Source organism: Anabas testudineus, chromosome 2 (assembly GCF_900324465.2).
Source record: "Anabas testudineus chromosome 2, fAnaTes1.2, whole genome shotgun sequence".
In the NCBI taxonomy this organism is placed as follows: Eukaryota; Metazoa; Chordata; class Actinopteri; order Anabantiformes; family Anabantidae; genus Anabas; species Anabas testudineus.
In genome coordinates this window covers 28,433,929-28,456,346 of record NC_046611.1, presented here as the reverse complement: position 1 = coordinate 28,456,346, position 22,418 = coordinate 28,433,929, and the positions used below count along the sequence as shown (strand labels likewise).

The 22,418-nt window shown below is 40.2% G+C and overlaps 1 protein-coding gene across 1 annotated transcript; it reads right to left on the bottom strand.

Annotated features, from left to right (window-relative positions):
* Window positions 1-1,342: 1,342 nt before the first annotated feature.
* stk17a (serine/threonine kinase 17a) lies at window positions 1,343-22,034 on the bottom strand. Its single transcript, XM_026361249.2, has 7 exons — window positions 21,708-22,034; window positions 12,342-12,554; window positions 5,413-5,560; window positions 4,492-4,618; window positions 4,343-4,391; window positions 3,688-3,867; window positions 1,343-3,545 (listed from the first exon to the last, which is right to left on the bottom strand). The coding sequence occupies exons 1-7, from the start codon at window positions 21,887-21,889 to the stop codon at window positions 3,185-3,187; spliced, it is 1,260 nt and encodes a 419-aa protein (XP_026217034.1). The 5' UTR covers window positions 21,890-22,034; the 3' UTR covers window positions 1,343-3,184.
* Window positions 22,035-22,418: the final 384 nt, after the last annotated feature.

Here is a 22,418-nt window from a genome sequence, read left to right as displayed (position 1 = left end):
AAAAGAAAGCTGTGAAACACAAGCTGTTCCCGTGGAGATTAGTTGGTGAATATCAAGTAGTTTTAGCACAAAGCTACGTAGTTGTTGTTGTGTATTCTGTGGAGCCAGTGAACATTTTAACACACAGAGTAACAAGCTGCTAGTGAGACCATCAACGTTGGAGTTGACCTCATTTCCTTTTCAAAAAAACAAATCAGAGATCAGATCACAGTTTGAAATGTGAAAGGAGCTGTTGGTGACAAACCGGCAGACCTGCAGCAGCTCACTGTTTTGATTTACAACCCTCAACCCACACAGATGACAGGATCAGACAGAGAATGAGAGCAAACTGTTGTTGGTTCTCTTTAATTACTCACTAATGTCCATTTTCAAATGAACTTACTACCAAAGATGTGCTATTATCTTCCCTGAAGCCTGTTGTTACAGGCGTCAACACATTCATAACAGACACTAGCATCAGGCCCATGTCTGGCCCCTGTGATTTGAATGCACAATACACATTTTGTTGGAAAAATTATATATCACACACTAACAAAACTCCATCTAATTAGGTTAACATAAAAGATCCTTTAAGAGGAACCTTTCTCAGAGCTTAGGTATGACTGTAACATTAGTGTTGTAACTCGGACCTTGTCTCTAACCACTTGTACAGTGTGTTTTATTCACCACCTCTGAAAGCATCATGAACTAAAGAATATCACACTGGCATCAAGAGGCTAAAAGGGGGTAACGGCCGTCAAGTTTAATTAGAGTTAAATGAATTAGTGAATGAATTATGATTCACCAGGAGTGGCTATTTATGATAACATCTCTCAGACACGGTTCTCTGTCAAATGACAGAAGAGACACCTTACAGAAAGTGGTCTGAGGGAACGTTTATTCACACTAACAGCTGCTGGGAAGGACCATGACAAGTTGCTGAGTGGCCTGCATTTGTCCAGATCTGGTCCCAGTGTGATGAAGTGTCGCAGCAAAAACTGCAAAGAGCGCTGCTGAATAGTTTTAAGACATCTTTTATTCTCACTTTGATCCCTCTTCATCTTTGAAATGCATTTTTTTAAATACTTCATTGAGCCCATAAGGAAACTGTTCTGGTTCATGGCAACACTTCAGTGACCAGGAGAAACCAGGAGGTGAACTACTGCTCCACTACAGACACACTGACATTGCACATCATTATATCTTGACAAGCTTCATTATTTCTTATTTCATTCAATAATGCAGCTACATATTTGTGGCCAGGCTGCACACCTGCTCTTAGCTTTCACTGCTGTTCAAGCTTCTGAACCCTTGGTGAACATGTGATCACTGTGCTCGTAAATAACTACGATATATCTCAACACACTTTTGAAACCTTTATTTACAGTAGGGGACATTCATGTACAAATCTGCTTCTATAGTAACAGAGCTTACTGTTTTATAGACACACATTTACAGTACACATCCAGTCTAGAGCACAATCGCCGTCCACATGTACACGTTTAAAATGATCCGTCTTTAGAGCTCCAGAGAGCACTGCAACCCGGGAAGGTCACTATGTGGCATTTACACTCCTTAAAAACAAGAACGTTTGCATCATGTACAGAGAATTAGAAAGATCTCAAATTCTGCTTCTAAGAAATTTGAATATTACACAGAAACACCTGAAATAAAAACAGCAGGACTTTAAATCATCAAATATTATCTCCAAGCATGGCACCAAATACAAAATGAGGAGAAAATAAAAACAGAATGGAGTTAGGAGTCAGCGCACAACAAGGAACAGACACAAATTCAGCTTAATTCAAACAAAAATAAAAAAGTCTGTTTGAGTTTCTTCTCACTGTTTTGTAGTAAGTGTGAAACTGTCCCAACGGCACATCAGCTCAGCCACCAGTAAACATGTACTGAGGATATATGACAACTGGAACCGTGCTATATACACCTATGTTAAGATGCTTATTTATCTGGAGCTGAACTGAAAGGAGGTATCAGTCACTCTAGGAAATAACGTATAAGCCGGACTTTTACATACTGTATCTGGTGTTCAATAAGATTTGTCCTTTTATTATTGAGTATCTTGTACTTCTGGATGCTCCCTGATGTCTTATGCAGTGATGAAGACTAAACTGCCCCCATCTCCACACAGGATCTTTTCTACAATTATTATCCTGTCCAGCTGAACTTACCTCTGCATAGTTTTTTAATTTGCTTATATACTGGAAATCGTTGGACATCCTACACCTGTTAATATACTCGGTCATTATTGACCAATACATGGTGCTGGAACACAAATGCTCCTAATGCTTGACTAACCCTCAATAAGAGACAGTGTCTCACTGTCATTGTCCTGCTCATTACACAGCTTGCATATCAGGTTAAAGTCCTAGTATCTTTCTAGATACTAGGATGAGGTTTGGTTTACACGGAGACTTAACCAGTAAGTTATTCTATCACATTAAAATAATAATGTGTAAATAAACACCTCCTGAGGAAGACATGTTTGAAAGCAGCAGACAAACTGCTGATTGGACAAAACAGTCAAATATGTCAATTTATCGCTTTTTAGTTTGTCTGTTTTTTTTTTTTCAAATGAAAATATTAGTCAACTGCCTTTGGACTTCTCAGTTCACAAAATGTGATTTCCTGTCGCTCAATCTCTCATCTCTTAAGTCCTGTGCTGGAGCATTGTGCATGAACACTTAGAGAATGAACGGCCCCAGTCCAGAAGCTGGATCTCTGAATTCAGCCTCCGTCTCTCTGCCTCTTCTGTGCTGGGTTTCTTTGTGTTTAACTGTTGACAGCTGCCCTGGTAAAAAAAAGACCTCCCCTTTCAAAGTTACATTTCCAAACTGTACAGTGACTTGTAGAAGATCTGTGTCTCACACGTCCTGACATTTCACAAGTTACTCAAAGGGGAAAACACTACAGCAGCAAACCAAATGAAAAGCAACAAACATAAATCTACTGTAGCTGTCGGAGTGGGTGGGTTTCAAGCAAGATGATGTATTACTGGAGAAGTACTGTGTGTGAGTAGGTACTTAAAGAATCCAAGTGCTTAAATGAAATCAGACTGACTGTGTAACAGCATCTGATTATACATATACAATATATATGGAGGGGAGTTGAAATCATCTGTAATAAGGTTACCGTGACAACACTAACTTCTCCTCCTCAAACAGGACCGTCAGAGGTTGCGTGGGGCTCAGTAGATGAACTCCCCAGGGACCTCCTGCAGGGCACTGAATGGCTCCTCAAACTTGAAGCGTTTGGAGATGGCCTTCTGCTCAGCAGCCAGGGCCTCCTTCTCTGAGGTGGAGGACTGGCGGCACTGACCCAGAGTATATGCAGCCATGACTATCAGCTCCTCTGTCACTGGGCCATCCTCCTCCTCCTCAGGTGTAGTTGCGCTGCTGGGGGGTTCAGGACTACTGGTGGAGCTACTGGTGGTGCTGGATGCCTCCTTGTCCTTCACTAGGACGATCTCCTCCACTGTCTGGGTGTCTTGACAGTCTGAAGACTTAAGCCAGGGGTGTTTGAGACACTGCTCCGCTGTGGCTCTATCCCTGAACACACATAAACACAGGCGTTGTACACATGTATATATACATCAAGCCGAGATACTCCTAGAGCTGTGAATGCTCTGCACATCGACTGTTACTATCTACATAATGCGTCTTTATGTGGAGCGGTGACGTGTAGACTGACTGTGGCCGTTTCCGAAGCAGCATCTGGATGAAGGACAGAGCTGCCTGGTCCAGCTGGAGCACCTCCTCCTCGGTGTAGCTCACATTGAGCTGGGAAATGTTGAGAAATGTCTCCTGCTTGTCCTCGCCCACAAATGGAGAGATTCCTGTCAGCATCACGTAGGCCAAAACACCAATACTCCTGTACACACATTGGGAAGCACAGTGCAGATGGGGTTATTAAAATAATAAAATCTGAGACTGTTCACTGTGATTTCTAATCATACACATTGACAAACTGCAACAAAATGAATGTAGGGGCAGCTACAAAAAATAATAAGTGTGAACCTGTTTATTATACATGAAGCTGTTTTTAAAACAGCTGTATGCAGATTTAAAGTGAACTTTTTATCTAAAATAAGAGTTAGTGCCTTCTGTGTGGTCACCCTGCCTGGGGGGTTGCTTTCTTCCACGGTGTCTGATTTGACCAACAGGGGGAACCAACGTTAGAGCTGTTAGAAATTCTTCACAGTAACAGATATGTGACTGTAACCAACTATAAACTCTATTTGTAGAAAAAAGTTATTTTCTACTTAAAACAGACAGACAGGTCCTGTGTGCAGCTACGTTTGTGACCTTCTTCATGAACATTATCAGCATTGTTTGAATTTTCTTACCACATATCTGTTGCTGTGCTTATGGGCTCGTAATTAAGGATCTCAGGAGCTGAAAAGATACGACAATATGTTACAATACACTGTGTTTGTGATTTAATTCATTTAAAATGAGCTCTCAGTGGTAGACATGAGGTTAAGCAGCGACTCACCAACATACTCTGGGGTTCCCATAATCTCTCTGAGCTCCTGGTGGCTGCAGATCATCCTGGACAGACCAAAGTCCACGATCTTAATGTCACCCAGAGGAGAGCTGCTGGTCAGCAGGATGTTCTGAGGCTGACAAGACATCACAGGACAGCATATGTTTGCATGTTGCCACCACACATGTCCATCTTTTTAATCACTAGCATGTAATCTTCTATTTAATACTTACTATCTTATTTATGACTTTTAGGTTTCCACCTGTGTTATACAGGATACTAATGCACTGTAGCTCAGTACACGGGAACAGTTTTCATATACAACCATTACTGAACAGAATAATGTAATTAATAAATAATGATGAAAGCATTTAGATCGCTTGGATGACTGCTTTACCTTGGTCACTAGCTTTACTTCAGCCATACAAATGTAGGTTCAATAATTTACCAGTAGATGTCGCTATTGATCACTGTATCTAATGATTCAAGACCACAAACCATTTTAACACAAATGCTCCACACAGCTTCTGTGTTTCAGAGACCCCTTTTTCTTTTGCTTAGTTTGCTCATGTTCAGTAGAAAGCATGAAATGTTGACAGGCTGCTCTATGGATTGTCCAGAATAACACAAATATTATTGGTTGTAGTATTTGTTTTTCAAACCATGTGAGCCCTGCAAACGTAATTCCATTCACCTGCTTTGTACTTGAATCATAAATCTCGACATTATCTGAAAACCTGGAAGAGTAAAACCAAAATCCTCTACATGGCTACGTATCAAAAGAGATACCTTTTTTTTTTTCAGGTACAGTATTTAAGTGAACTGAACAAAACCATCTGATTTGTTCAATTTTGGAGATCATTAACCAATAAGGGTGATAGTGAAACTGCAGGTGCTGCTGGAGAATCATGTGAGCATGTCACCACTAACTTTCAGGTCCAGGTGGACTATGTCGTTCTGGTGGAGGAAGGCGACTCCCTCCAGTATCTGCTTCATGAGCCTCTTCACGTCCTCTTCTCTGAAGGCCTCATCCTCCCGATCTGACACACACTGGTTGAAGATCTCGCCTCCAGCCGCACTGCACAAGATACAGCAGGTAGAAATACAAACTGTCAGAGCTCAGCTCGGCTGAGTTTGGTGAAAGCATCAATCTACCGTAAGTGTAAGGTCAGGGGAGCTACAGCAGGTTATCATTCTTGGATACAGACACAGACAAACACATTTGCATGTAATTTAGAGTTCCCAGTTGACCTAATGTGCATGTGTTTGGACTCTGGGAGGAAACCAGGTCACCCACAGGAAACCCAAACTGCACTCCCGGTGCCGTGTTTCACCCACAACCTCATCAAAATGATGTCAGGCTTTTATTGTGAATCCCACAGGACACCATAGAAATAAATCACCGACAATAGCGCCAATGTGTAAATGTGTGTGTGTGTGTTTTCAGTTGCTGGAGGCGGTGGCAGAAATAACATAGCACCTCCAAATATAGCAAACTAATTACGAGCTTCACTTGAAGGAGGCCATTTGTACTGTTGAGTGATCACATTCTCTCCACGTCTACCATGAGAAAACAGGGCTGTGATTATAAAATAAACAGCAAAATGAAAACTTTCTGAACCTACTGTATTCCTGAAGGAACCTTTAATGTCCTATGACCTGAGATAAACTGAGGGATAAACTCAATTAGATACTCACAAAGAGAAAGAGCGAGGGCAGTCAGGAATAGGCAAGGTGCCCCTCAGGGTTTAGGACAATTAGGCCTTATCTCAGAGGAAGGTAGGGAGGGTGAGGTAGGGGAGGAGTGACTGTGAATGTTTTGGATTTTCAAGGTGAGAAGAAACGCCCTTTGATATGACTGAGAGAGCAAAAACATTGGTCTGGAGATTAGAACCATGAACATGAAAGTCAAACACCCATACACTTATCATAGTCCTGTATGTGCAACAGAACAGTGCACAGGCTCAAAACAGCACATGTAAATCTCAGTGTAACAAGAATATGGACAGACTTATTCTTAATGTCTGTTCTTCTCCTAATCAAACTGGGATGATGGTGAGAAAGGTGGCAATGTACTGATAGCTGTGTTTTGTTTCTTGAAGGTCGTCTTAATCAGGTCAGCGTAAAATCCAAAAGGGGTCCAAACCAGGAGTTGGTACTCTTTTTAAACTGCATTTGTGAATCTTTTGTTATTGTTCCACCACGTTGCTTGTCCATGTATTTCTTCTTCAGTGCCTGTTACAACTGCCCTTCACCTGACCACCACAGTACAGATATATAACGTCAACTCTGAACAGCAGCAACAGTGAGAAGAAGCAGCTCCTCAACAGACTTAGTTACACATGCCCTGTGCATGTCTGCTCATTATGCAGATGTTTAGATATATAAAGAATATTTGTATAAATGTTTAATTAGCTGTTAGGGTTTAAACCTAACTACTAGTAACAACAGTTTTTCTCTTTTTTTAACAGTAGGTTTCAGCACATTCTTCTGTGTGTAGACTGTATAAATCTGTTTGCTGCTCTAATAAGGAAAACAGAACCCAAGAAAAGGAGAATTATGATTAACATTTAGGTCAGCTCAGGGAACGTACACACAGGAATACACGGCTCCTATCAGCACGTGCAGTGAACTGTTGGAATGAAGGCTCATTCTTTAGAGGATCAGACAGAAATGAATAGTCTAAAAAAATCAACAACTACTGCTGCTAATGTTCCTGCTCTGCTGTGGAACCTTTCATAAATAAGCCTTACTACTCTAAATAATCAACTCATCATTAAGTCTATAATGTTCATCATTTCAAAGGGACCCCACCAGTGATGTGACCCCAAGTAAAAGCAGATTAGCCTGCTGCCTGTGTGTTGCCCCTGAAACCTGACAGCGGCTCTGAATCCCGGCGAGAGGTCAGGTTCATGTGGACAGAGGGCGGTCAGAGTTTGATTGGCGGGTTGTTAATGTAATTAATGAAACCAGTGCCAAGTCAGTGCTGTGGGGATCAATTCAGCTTTGATCAGCCACCCGTTGCCACTCAACTCTAACATTAGATGACCTACAGTAAAGAACATGTTCATTTATGACATATTTAAGAAAAAAACACATGTAAAGCTGGGGGAAGGCGAAAGGGTTTGCAGGACATCCTCAACTGACAGACACTGAAAGTAAAATTAGATATTTACTGTACAAGGATGTGTGACAGGGATTCACAGAGAATGAGTGGAGGAACAGAGGCACCACCCGCAACAGATCAGTGGAGATGAAGAAAACAATCCCCCTAAAGAACTGCAGAGACACTGCATGTGTGTGACAGAGAGAGAGAGAGAGGGGGGAACGATAAAGTCAGAGTGAGGTCAAGTAAATGCCTCACAGTGGCCGTCCATTCATAACGTATTCATGTCAAATGGGACTTTCCCACTTGTTAATCTCTCCATTTACAGCAGAGAAATAGCAACTTACAGTCTGGCAGTGGACCCACATTGGTGCCAATGCCTGAAATCTGACATCACCTCAATTATATTTAGGGCCAAGTTCACCTGCTACGAGGCCCCAGGGCAATATGAACGGTGGACCTCTATAGAGCGAGTCATAGTGACAGCTGTAACAGCCAGTCGTTTAATTTAGATTTGTACATCTTGTAATGGCAATTTACTATACTGTCTGTAGATGTTTTCATGTAGAAAGTGATGCTACAACTTCATTTAAATGTAGGAAAAAGTATCTAGAACATTAGATCCATCAACTTCAACTGTAAATATCCCACTACTATCCAACTGAGTCAAGCCTCAACTATATAGTTTGTCTGTGCCGATCAACTCACTTCCTGTCTGAGTAAGGCTTGCTAAAAACTACAGAGACTGGCTGTTTTAGGACATTGTTGAGCCTTTTTTTATATTTGGGATCTGTTGTTAATGATTTCGTCACTTTCTGGGGCTGAGGCAGGATAGGGAGGTCAGAAGTCAGAAAGAGTGTCTTGATTTGGTTTTAGTCCTTTTGAGAACATTATTAATAGAAGAACATTACTCTTATCCTTTATTTATGACCAAGATGAGCAGGAGTTAATAGAAAAGGTCAGTAATATAATCTATAGAGTTACAAAGCAGTTGGTTAGTGTGACTACTAAGAAGTCAGCGTGAACTGTCAAGTAATTCCTGTGGTTATTTTTTTCCTGTATGACTGTCTGGGCGAGTGGCCATGCTCTGGCTGGTCACGTGCGCTCGTGCGGCTCAACTGACATAATGAACTCCCAGCTGGAGCTCAGCCATCAATGGGGCCACGGAGCTCTCTATCGTTCTCATTCATCCTCACTGGACGCCTTCCTCTTTCTGTTCATCTGTTCTCTCCATCACATTTCCACTCTTCTTGCCTGTGTCTCTTTCCTTCTTTCCTCCCTTCTCTCACCCTTCATCACTTACTTTCTTTCTCGCCCTACTAGCACTGAAAAAAAAAGCTTTGGCCCCTTCGCCTGTTTTCCACACTAATATCCCCCGTTCCATCAGAGTATGAATAGTATTGTATGTCAAGCTGACCCTGATTCGCTGAATATTTGCCCCCTCCTCGCTTGCGCCCTCCTCACCATTTGCCCCAGTATTTGAAATATCTGTCAGCAAAATTAAAGTTTGGCAGAAGATAAGGGACAATAGTGTGTTGTTGACATCCCGTCCAAGAAACTATAAACTTAATTCTGCTCTATTTCCCCCTGGTATAAAAAAAGCACGGAGGAGAAATAAAAATGGGGGGGTGGACAGAATGGTGCTGACATGAGCTCCAGCAGTCACTAGGGTCACTCCCATCTGACACTTACCACTTCATTCACATGATCCCCACCTGAACTCATCTTTTTTCTTTGTTGTTTGTTGGTGTTTTTCATGGTCTAATGTAGCTAATGTTGGCTCTAGTCATTTATCTTAATAATAAAATGATAAAATCTGTATGATTCATTTCCACAGTAACATTCCTAAAGTGTAGAACACAGCTGCCCGTTGTTATCAGACGGCCTCTGGTATTATATAAAGTGAGGCACAGACAGAGCCCTTAAATGGTGATTTATCATTTGCATCACCAATCTATGAAAACTATATTGTACCGCTTACAACAGCGGAGACGAGCACTTCTCCTTCCTACAGTGGCTCAGCATTTGATAGCCACTGTTAAACATTGCCATTTTAGCAATAGAACAAAAACTTGGTTCAGGTTGAGGCTTCTATCTTGCTCTGATGAAGGCCATGCTCTTTTTTATATGTGTGCGTTGGTGTTTGGCTGATGGGCGTAGCAGAGAAAACACTCCACAGCCACTGCTGTTAGTGCACCATCATGTTTCCAACAATAGTAACGTTTCCCCAGGGCCTTTGAGCAGCTGCTGAGGATGTGTACCCTCTTAAGGACGAAGGAGGTCCTAAACATAGAGGTTGTGGACTAGCTGAGACATCATAGACAGCTTGGACAAGCTGCCAACCTTGTTGTCTCATGCCAGCCATCAGGGTTTCACGTGCATGCCTCCTCTGTTTCCTCTTTTAGGGATGCTGCGTAGTAGTCCGGCCCAAATCTAAGATCAGTAGTTAAACAGTAGTTCCACCGTGCGAAGGTGCTGCAACCACACCACAGTGGAAAAGTATGACACTTTGAATTGCTGCACCTACACTATACCTCTAAAATGTACACTGTGCCACAAATAAACATGTCTGCAGCAAAACTTTTATTATGAGGATCAATGTGAAATTTTATAATATTGTTCCTATTCCTTAAATAACTCTTTCTAATTTTAGGAGGGAATAATATTGGAATTATAATGCCTGCCAAACAGTAATGTGCTTCTGCTTTAGTATGGTTTGTGTGTGTGTCTGTGTGCCAGTTGACTGTATCTGAACACCATCCTCGATCAGAGCAGTTAAGTCTGAGATTATCCTTTTTATGAACAATGGCTGGGACTGGGATTATGGACTGAAGTGGGGGAGGACTGGGCTAACTGGAGCATTTGTGGAATCTCCTTAAGAGGACACTGTATTGTGTGGCGTGTGCATCTGCAACAGTGCAAAGGCACTTTTCTGGTTTGACTTATCAAGTCAACAGAGTTTGCAGGTGAGAGGAGCTACTTTGGATATTACTAGCTCCTGAAGAAAAAGAAAACTATTTTTTACAACAAACTGTACTACTGGAACACTCCCAGCTTTATGTGGGCTGAATCATCAGCTCCACATTACAACTTTACATTACAACGTGCTAAATGTACCATCACTGTCACTCATATCACTGTGGAGACAACAAGGATTTATAAAGACAGTTTTTCCGATTCATGGACAATTTTAGATAAATGTTCAAACATCCTAATCTTAACTGTGAAACGAAGCTTTTGGAATTTGCTTCAGCTGTAATTTGAGGAATTCACTACCCACAAGTTTATCTTAAGATCTTGTAAAAATAAATGTTAGGATAATGTGAATGTGTTTTATCAACAAATATCCTCACAGCTGAAAGACAAATGTGTGAGTGTGTGTGCATAAATGGTGTTCTAGTATTTGCTACATGTATAGCTAGGGATGTAGGCAAAATCCAATACAGCATGGAAGAGAAGAGAGATGAGGACAGAAAGACAGAAAGAGAGGAAGTGAAAGAGACATTCTTGATCAGTCTGGCGTGTCACGATGCGACACACACACACACACACACACACACACACACACACACACACACACACACACACACACACACACACACACACACACACACACTATGGGAACCAGGTCAAGCACTGCCCAGGCATGACCAGTGAGATGAGATCATCGACAACTGGTGTGGCTACTGTAGTCAACACCATAGAGCATCACGTGTATATGTGTGTGTGTGTGTGTGTGTGTATGTGTGTGTGTGCGTGCGTGTGTGTCTGTGTGTGTGAGACAGAGAGAGAGAGCATCCCACATACTGGGTCAAACTGAGCCGTGCTCCAGTTGGTCTATATTCTGATGTTACTGATGGATTTAACTCATCAAACTGCTGTCAGTGTGTCCCGTCACCTCTCAGTCATAAGCTTGGACCACAGGAAACCCAATCCACCCATACCCTTCAACACAATGTGTACGTGTGTATGCTAATAATTTATTAAATTAATAGATGATATCTCCACATTGATTGATTTTTTTTATTATTCCTAATAGGCCTACTGACAATGTTGGAGCTTTTACACTCTTAAAACACTGGCTGGTAATAGAATATAAAACTATACTGTCTTTAATTACACTGTAATTAAAGATGACAATATATTATTAAAAGATAAAGATAAAGATAAAGATAAAGATAAACTTTATTGTCATTGCAACATCGTACAACGAGATTAAGGTGCCAACCAGTCTGTGCCATATATATATATAGAATGAAAGGAATAAAAAAACAAACAAAAAACAGAATAAATAATCAGAGACAGTCAAAAGACAAAATAAGACACAAACAACCCTTCAAGTAATCAAAGAGGTCACATCACATTGTGCTCCAGACCAGCTCTCACTCCCACAAGTGAGCATACTGTCACTATGGTCCGTTCTTTATGGTGTTTAATGTAGTTATTGCTACTGGATAAAAGCTTTTCTTAAATCTAGCTGTATAGCTAACACAATACTCATGTATAACACCTGAATATTATGTATATACAGTTTTACCTGTGTGAACTGTATTAAAGGGAAATATATCACTAAATATATATATATATATACTTTTATATATTACTTTTATGACCCAATATTAAAAACCGTCCCATGGTCGTTTACCCATGGGTGATAATCAATCAAAAATTGGAAATGTTCGTAATAGTATGACAGATGTTCATATTTCATGTTTCTGGGTGTTAAGTGAGTGGGTTTAGGTTTAATACTCACAACTCCAAGACCAGCACCATCTCTGAAGCCATCTCATAGACCTGGTGGAGGTTGACCACCCGGGAGCTGGCTGTGGCTAACTCAAGCACTGCGATCTCATGGATGATCTCCATTCGGCAGTCCTGGCCTTTCCGTCTCTTCCTCATGAACTTCGCAGCATACTCGTGGCCTGTACATTTTTCCACACACTTTCTGACCACAGCAAATTTCCCCCTGGAAGACAAGACCATCAGTGCTGAATACACATTGGTCATGTTTAGAGTGGAACTGGAGGACGTTGTTTGTGCTAACAGACAACACAGTGATCATCATGGCTCCATATTTCAGTCAGACTAAGTTTTATCTTCTGAATTCTGTTCTCTGTTTGATCAGGTGACTTTATGATACCATACTCACCAAAAAATGGAAAATGTCTGCAAAACTGAAATTCCCCCATCACAATATAATGCGTGTCATTGGTTAGATGTTCTTTAATAATGGATAATGCACCAATCTATTTTGTTCAATACTTCATTTTGTGACCTGAGCACTTCATGCACTTCATTTAGTAATCTAGAAGTACTTTTATCCATAGCAACATACAAGTGAAGAACATACAGTACATACTAGGGGAACTCAGGATTCAGTGTCTTGGCCAACTATTCACTAATATGATTAGTGAATTTCGTACTGTACTTCCTGAGCCACAGTCACATTTCTGCACAATTCAAAAATACATTTAAATCCAACATTCAAACTAATTGAAATGATGAGAACCATCCTCTGGGGACCACGGATGCCTATGCAATATTAAATCCTATTCAATAGAAATTATTTTCAGTAGATTTCAGTCATTGCCAACATTACAACTACACTGGTACCATGGCCCAGAAGGAGAATTGCAATAAAATACACTAAAGTTGCAAAAGCTATAGAAAACAAATGGGTTTATTATGTGCACAAATTGGACCTCTCTCAGATTTCTTATTTCCTCTTTCTAATAATATATTTACTTGCTGCTGATCTGCCTCAGGATTAAGATGTCCAAAACAGATACACAAACTTGGATGTGTATATTTATGTTTTGTTGTCAGTTAATTAGTTGAAAATTCAGGTATTTATTAAAATGCGACTCCAATGTTCCAAAAGATAAAAAGAGACTAGTCATTGCTGACACTGGCACTAGACAGAGACCAAATCAAGTTCCATTTGAAACACAGCTTCAGAGATGAATATTTGGTATTAATGCTGGATTTAAAAACATAGGTTAAACACATTTTCTGAAGCACCCTGGGGATGTTGTTGGCTGTAGTTCTCTTTCTTTTTCTACCACAATTGTCAGGCCTGACCTAGATTTATTGCAGACTGGAAGGTGGTCACTGCCCAGGGGAAATCCTCTGACATGCAGCTGGTAATGGAGATGACAGACCAACATCATGCCTTCCCTCTGGCTACTGTTTGCTGTCAATGCACCAGTAATCAGTAGCAGTACCCTGACTGAACCTCGCCAATCCACTGCCAAGACTCACTCACAAGGTCATGTCAGAACTTCTGTCTGCTTCTTCAAATGTGGCTAGCGATCGGTCTGTTCATGTCAAAATGAAGGCTTCTTAGGATTAAAGCAAAGAAAAAACGTTTGTGTCCACTCAGAAAAAACAGAAATAAGCTGAAATTCTCATAAGCAATTAGTATGTTGAAACTGTACAATCTAATGCAATTCAATACAGCAGCTCTGTTATGAACTAACTTTTACAAGGCTTGAACTAGTCACTAAGATGTTATATGCCAGCAGTAATTATATTTCAATAGATTGTCAGCTCAAATTTGACAAACCAGACCCATGTCCCTGATCCTACAACATGTATTATAGTTTTTACACTGTTACCAAAAGTTTACTTACTTCAGAAAATGCAACCTTTTCTAGTTATTATTGATTCTCTTAGCATTAAAAAGCCAAACTAAAAACTATTCTAAACTAATTTAAAAAGTCCACTTCAACTAGCAATGAGTAAATGCAACATTCATGCTACAAGCAGAGGAGACAATAGGATTGATTCAGTCAGAAATGTATCTGACTATCTTTTTACTGCCTACCACAACAATAAAATCAAACTTGATGCCTTATCGTTTTTGCTGCAGGCTTTTCTTCTTATGATAAAACACAACACTCATTACAATTTGAAAAATAAATGGACTTGAAAGACTTCTCAAGACACTCAAAGACTAGTTTTCAAATCATTCTGTGCTACAGGGGCAATAAAAACATTCATTCTAACTATCTGGCCTGCACATCAAATAAGAGACAAAGACATATTTAAGATAAGATTACTCATTCATTCTTTGTGAAACCACAGCTAAGGTCAAGAACAGAAGTTGTGAGGTTAAAACACAATGAAGAAGACTGTGTGGAAGCCATAAAGGACTTGGTGCTCTGGGCCTGAAGCAATGCACTGGGCTGCGTCATCCTCAGCTGGCTTCATGTGACAGTCATGGGGCTACAGATTACAACATTTATAGATGTTTTCTGATTATAAGACTTTTTTTCATACAGTAATTGTTACAGCATTTGGAGGACAAGAGAAATACGATTGCTGTGAACCTGTATTTAATCCATGCATGCAGGGGGTTACATTGCTCATATACTGTAGCCCTATATTTTGTAACATATATATAATACAGCATGTATACTTAATTTGCTGTTACAGGCACACATGTGGCAAAACAGTTAACTATGACTGTTACCGCTCACGACTGAGTTGTCACAAAGACCCATGGAAGCAGTGTGGGTGTGACCATGCAGATAGATGCTGTTTGGTTTGTGAGTCTGGGCCTCATCTTTAGAAACCATACTGGGAACCACAGCCTCTGAAGTGGTGTCAGCACATTTCTAAAGCCAGCAAGCTCATACACAGACTACAAACTAAAAACAGTCTTTTGTGTGTGTCCACACATACAAAGCAGAGGTAATGGAATGGTAAGAATTAATAAAAAGAAGCAGCTTAATGGACGTAATAAATGGCTTTGGGAGGTCACAGGCTAAAGCCAAGTTTCAGCACAGAGCCCTACAGTGTTCTATGTGCAGTAATATACTGCACCAGCTGTTCATAGGATCAAACATATGGTGGTTATAGTGTAAATGGTTATTGTAAAATTTATGCATCACTGATTTAAATAGGTTGCAGCACCCAAACTAGGGTACAGTAAATACTGTATGAAGCTTAACTGTAAGTGTAAATATTACGTTACAAAGTTATTCACCAACTGAATTTAGCTATTTAATTGATTATACATAGATATATTTCTAAAAATGTACACTTACTGTATAAAGACCATACACCTAGTAAAAGAGAGTAAAGTTTAGCTAAAGCTATGATGGGTCTGTGTGAAATATATTTGTATATCATACACAGATGCTCTTCCGGTACAAGACTAAATAAAATTAACTTGATTAACTTGAGGTCAATTATCAGCAGTTTAGTTAAACTAATTATTGTCACCATAGCCACGACATTCCCAACAATCCCAACTAGTGCAGTCTTCTCTCCAGAGTGGTAATGTGCAATCACTAAAGAGCTCTGCTCAGGACCATATGGGCTGATAAGACAGTGGCCATTTCTGTCACTAAGACTCATCATGGAAAAAGCTTTTGGGTCTTGACCATAATTCCTTATGGTCATGACTGCTGCACCATTGTCGTAGCCACTAAAGGAGCTTGGCCGTGAGCCATCTGGGACTCCCACTGCAGGGACCTATTCTAAGGGATTACCTTAAACTCCTCTATCCTCAGTCTACCTCAACCCCTAAAGTTGAAAGCAACCAGCTAGTAGGTAGTGGGGGTCAGACAGCAAATGTTGAATTCACAACAGATTCTTCCAACCAAGTGAATACACCATTAAAAAAGCATTTCTGAAGCAGTTCAGCAGGAAGAATGGACTAAAAGTTAAAGACAAATTAATGCAGAAAACAATGAAATTATAAAAGGTTCACATACTTTTTCTTGCCACTGTATATCTTGACAAACCAACTCTTAAAATTATATAACGCTCATGTACAGCATAAACATGTCTATAAACTCACTTTTGGTTGTTGTGGATTTTCCTTGAATTTGGTTAAACTCTAAGCTAGATTTGGATGATGGAAACCAACATTATGAAATTCATGAGCGACTCAGCAATTGGTTACTGTAATGGTGAAATGTCATTTTAAGTATTTTTAAATATAAAATTTGTGAAAATAAATAGATTATGTGTGACAGCGAAACAGACAGTGGGAAATTATTTAGTATTAAACGTAGCTTAACAATCAACTTTTCAAAAACTCGGATAAGTCATTATCAATGTTTCTGCACATTTTGGAACATTTTTGGAGGAAAAATGTAAAACCTGTTTCAGCAAAAGGCCATTGTCTTTGAGTACTTTATAGTGAGATCAATTAAAGGTATAATATGCAACATAAGCTAATGCTAGCATGGCACTCAAAAAAAATCCATTCTGAACCTGTGCAATGTTCTGACCATTCCTTAAGAAAGAGGTCCTCATAAAAATCAATAAATAACAATGCTCCAAAAATATATAATTAATTTTCTCTGATAGGTTAGAAGGTGCTGTCGGTGCTGATCAATGAGTCTGAGTCACAGAGGGCAGTGATGTAGAGACAACATCTCTGCATTAATATATGTGTTGGACCATATTTCTACATATTTCTTTACAGTTTTGTTTTGTTCTTTTAAGAGATTTATAGCCTGTAGTACAAAGTATTATTTTTTCCTTCGATTCTGTTGTTTCAATAAATTTGAAAAGCTTCCCCTTCCATACACTGAAGAACTACACAGTGTTTTCTTAAAAGGCAAACAACCACAATATATTACCCATATGATGAAGACACTCTCACACTGTGGGGAACACTAGCTTGGGCTTTTACATATTTGGTATGGAATAAATAGCTATTAATATCAACTGGCTCTGGACTTGCAAAATCAACATAAAAAAGTGAAAGCGGCTATGTATTTATGTATGTATTAACTGATAATGTCTTTACTGATAATGTATAATGTATTTACTGATTAGATCGGCCCATGTCTTGTAAGTGCACAAACTGAGGTTTGTCTGCAACCTGAACATGCCCCTTTTTAGGGCCAGTGAGAAACTGAGTGGGCCACAAGCAGGAAAATCTGTGCCTCAGTCCACACATGCAGGGAGTTTTCCCACAGAGTAGAAATTCTGGGAGGGCAAGGGGGTGGAGAAGCGTATCAGATAGGCGGCATCCATCTCCATCTTAGCCTGGAAAATGCTTACCATGCACATCACACTTAGCACTTCATAGACACACTCTCACACACACACTCACACACACACACACTCTGCTAGAATTCTGTGCTACAGGCAGAATGTTCTGCATGCTTGTTTCATGATCGTGCTTTAGTTTTAAGCCCCGATGTAAAGCCGTGAATTTCAACCACAGGCACAAAACAGAGTGGAATAATGTGACAGAACCTTCCATACTAAAAGAGCAGATTCTGTTTCACCGGAATAAATAAAGATGAAGAAACTAATGAGAAAATGTAATCAAAGTACTGAAGTAGTGCCGTCACTAAATCTCTTTTTGTACGTTTGATGATGTTCTTAATCCAGGTAAAAAAAACTCACCACAACAGTCCGCACGGAGCAGTGTACTGGCATAAGTTTACGTCCAAGACTTTAATCTGAAAAGGCCTCATGAATGGAATTCCACCGCTAAGTTCAGAGGGCTCAACCACGTAACTGGCCCAGAGTCAGCCAGGGAGTAGTATTACCAAAGAACAACATCCCCTTCATCTGTTGTTACACCGATTAACCACCAGAACAATGTCTCTGCTGAAAACTAAGCTGTTAAGGTGGAATAGCTCCCAAACTCCAAATGATTTCTTACATAGCTCATAATGTGTTAGCAGGGTGTAGAAACCAAAGGTATAGGGCTTTATTATCATTTCAGCTTTTTTCCTTAATAAAGTCAGTGAAATCACAGAACAGACTCATTACTTTATCTTTATTTCTTAGCACTGAGCTTTCAGAGCAACAGAGACCTATTCTCACATTGGGCATATTCACATTGGTTTTGACAGATCCCTGTCAATGTAAGAAATTCAGGGGAAAAAAAACTACCAATCAAGAAACTACTAATGATTCAGTAGTATGAGTGGGACAAAAATGTCCTCACAAATTATTGCTTTTTATAAACTGCTTCTGGGATGGAAGAAATAGAAACTAACATGTACTGAAATCCGGAACAGTGCCCGTCCAAACAAAATGTCACACACTCTAACATTAAATTGAACCGCCTTTAGCTTTGTTTACAGCACACATTCACCGTGGCATTTTTTCGATAAGCTTCTGCAATGCCGCAACATTTATTCCCGTCCAGAGTGACGTTAATTTTTCACCAAGATCTTGTATTGATGATGGGAGATATATCAAAGATTCTCAATGAGGTTAAGGTCTGGACTCTGTGCTGGCCAATGTGTAAAATGATGTGTCATGCTCCCTGAACCACTCTGTCACAGTTTGAGCGGATAAATCCTGCTTTTGTCATCTTGGAATATGCCCATGACATCAGGAAAGAAAAAATCCATAGATGGAATAACCTGGTCAGCTGAATTCATTCTTTGGACACAACATTGCTGAACCTAGACCTGACCAACTGCAGCAACCCCAGATCATAGCACTGCCCCCACAGGTTTGCACGGTGCATCACTTCACCTGCCTCTCTTTTTATCAATCAAGATTTTTTTCTGACAACATTTCTTCCTCGAAGATGATGGTTCCCCACTATCCTTTCAGTTTTTAATAATGCTTTGGACAGTTCTTAACCCAGTTTTAGTAGTTTCATCAGTCTCCTTAGGTGTTTTCTTTGCCAATAATTTGACCTTATCCACGATCACAGGATGTGTCTTCCAGCATGGTTGTTTAAGAAATAAGAATCTACTCACTGCATCAGTTAAATAACTTGTTGCAAACTAAAAAATAATCATCCATGCAGTATTTATCCAATGGGAGCCTCTTACCTATTTGCTTAGTTAAATCAAGGTGGTGACTTTCTTTTGGTGTATCTAAATATCACCTGGACGATTTCCATGTGGGAATGCAAATGTCAGAGTCAGTCACCAACCTAGCTCCCTGAATGCCTGAGTAAAGTCTGAGTATAGTCCAGGTATGTGTCTAGAGAATTTACTGTGAGTTAGTGGGCATGTTGACAATGTTTCTATGTCACGGATTGTGGTGGCTTAATGTGCTGTGAAGAAATCATTTGCACAGTGAACTTTGTGTGTCAAGTCCTGCCTCCTGCAAGCTCTACCCAGTTACCACCCCTAAAGCACAGTAAATGAGAATGACTCTGACAGTCTCCTGTTGTGTGTTACATGTGAAAGGACAATTTCAGATAAAGTCCAGACCTGATCCTCCAGATGTTGTCCAGACTTAATATGAGAAAACAAATAATTAAAATTTATTATTATAATTAAAAGTTACAAAATGCAACTGAAGCTGGCACTAATGTGAGACCAGCCTACGTCACTCGTCAAATTACAATAAATGAGAAGTCCAAAAATTGTGAACCCATTCTGTTGTGTTAAAAGATCTGAATTGAGTCAGTCCTGTCAGTGTGTGAAGACTGTGCAGAGCTTAGAACAGTATTATTACAGGTAAACACGGCCATGGATCACCAGGACTTTATTACTATGGCAATAGTGTAGCAACAATGCAAACAGTAGCACTGAGGGTCATGCTGATTTTGAACGTAATCACTGAACATGTTTTTGCCTTTTTACTTTTATTATGAGTGAGTTGCTCCATAACAGAACATTAACGTAACAAATGTGAGCTAAATCAGCCAATTATTTATTATTACAAAGCTCAAGTCTGCAGTTTAATTCATAAAGACATTACTCATGTTACTGCTAAAGGATGGCTCACCAGTTTTGCTCATAATGTCACGCGTTGGTCTGTATTTTGGACAAGAAATGGAGCTAATATGCTGAGAGTACTGCTGAAGAATAAACGCTGATTACATTATGTATACATTTCCTAGAGAGTCCTATAGAGATACTAACTCTCTATACAGTTGAGAGTGTATTTACATCAAACAGTAAGACACGTACGACCTTCGTGCACATGAACGTGACCACGTGCACGACTGTCAACAATGTGTAGATGACAGGAGCGCTGCAGATTCATGTAACAGTTCATGTTGTTATGCGGCAGCTAATCTCAGTCACAATGTCAGGTCAGGAGATGTAAAGCCACACACACACACACACACACACACACACACACACACACACACACACACACACACACACACACACACAGCCTTTGTTGTGGCCCTGTAAGCCTCAAACATACATTTCTAGCATAGCTGTACAACACAAGATTGCTGGCTGACATAATTATAATTCAACTAAGAATAAAGTCAGTTCTTATCACCACGATACCAACAATCAACATCACAGCCAGAACAGCTTTAACTTTGTCAAAAAGTTGACAGCGAACCAAGTCACACTGACTGTGTGACTCTATTCACTATATGGGCGATTAGTCATGGCAAAAGCATATTCTAATCAAAAAGGGATTGGCCTTGTGACTTCGTTAGGGGATATGTCCCAGATCAGTTGAGTCTACAGGAGGGAGGGTGTTTCCTCTAATTAACCACAAGAAATCCTGTAAACACTAGTTGTACAAAAGGGTACATAGCTGCCAGGTGCCAAACAATAGACTGGCGTGCCAAAGACAAACAGACGAATGTGTTTTCCGATATGATAACATTAACCTTTTCATTTACAACTTTTATTTAGTCACACTCGTGTAAAAAAAAAAGATCTAATGACAACGTCCAACAAATAATGATATGGCTTTTGAATCCAGACATAAGTCAATACCGGTGTATGTTCATGCATCAGTGCATCAGTGAGGGCAGCAGCAGATATCAGGTCAATTCATCACTTCATCACTGACTGAGCTGCACTCAGCTCACTGGGCTGAGAAGAGCTGCAGCTTCACTGGGACACGGAACAGAAGTGGGTTTAGTTTAGTTTAACATAAGTGAACCATGGTGAAGATCAGCAGTCAATAATGAATTCCCAGACAGCTGTGTTTACTGGTACAACTCAATCAAACCAGCCCCGCACAGAGCCCCGCACAGCGTCCCGCACATACACGTTTCACACTCTAACCATACATTACTTGAAATGAATCGGTTCCTACAGCTCATACAACAGTGCTGTATTTTAACACAGCTAATTTTACTCTCAGCAAAACAATACAAATCATTTGGAGTCACCGTTGGTGTCAAACTAAAGTTAGTTAATAAGAATAAAATATTCTAATGTATTTCTGTAATAAATAAATGCGGTCTTACCTCCCGAGCTCTTTACCGGGGATGATGGTGTAGTGCTCGGTGAAGGGTCCGGCCTGGATGGTGCTTCTGATTTCGGACAACAAGCCGCTGACGCTGCGGTCCTGACGCAGTTCGGCTGCGGGACCATGCTGGACTCGGGTCCGGCTTCTGGTCTCCCCGGAGCGGGGACACTCGGGGATCATGGCTCGACACTGGGACCAGTAACCGTAGTTGGCACACGGGTGTTAAACTCAGCGACAAGCTCCTGCTTCAGATTAAAACTGTCCCTGTGTGACTGAGCTGAACTCATCCCAGCAGCTCACTGAGATCAGAACACGTCATTTTTCACTGTTGAGTTCACGTCTACTGACGAAACAACTGATGAGCTGCCAGTTACCATGGGACCTGTGGGGATTGACAGGAGGCCCGGCCAATAGGAGGAGCAGCAGGAAACAGATCCACCCCTCAGTACACGGTTAAAATAAAACAACATTCAATAATTAACGTAATGAATAAGTAATACAATTATTTACATACACATAAAATATATGTTGTATTATCATATTAGTTTACTATTTTGAAGTCTGTTTTTTATAATGGTGTTTGTCTCAATGACATTTTAATTTCATCTCAATATCTACATAATAAATAAACAAACAAGTAAACAAGCTCAACTAATGCTACATAAATTAGACAGCTAGAGGAGAAACGATGCCATTTTAATTAAAATCA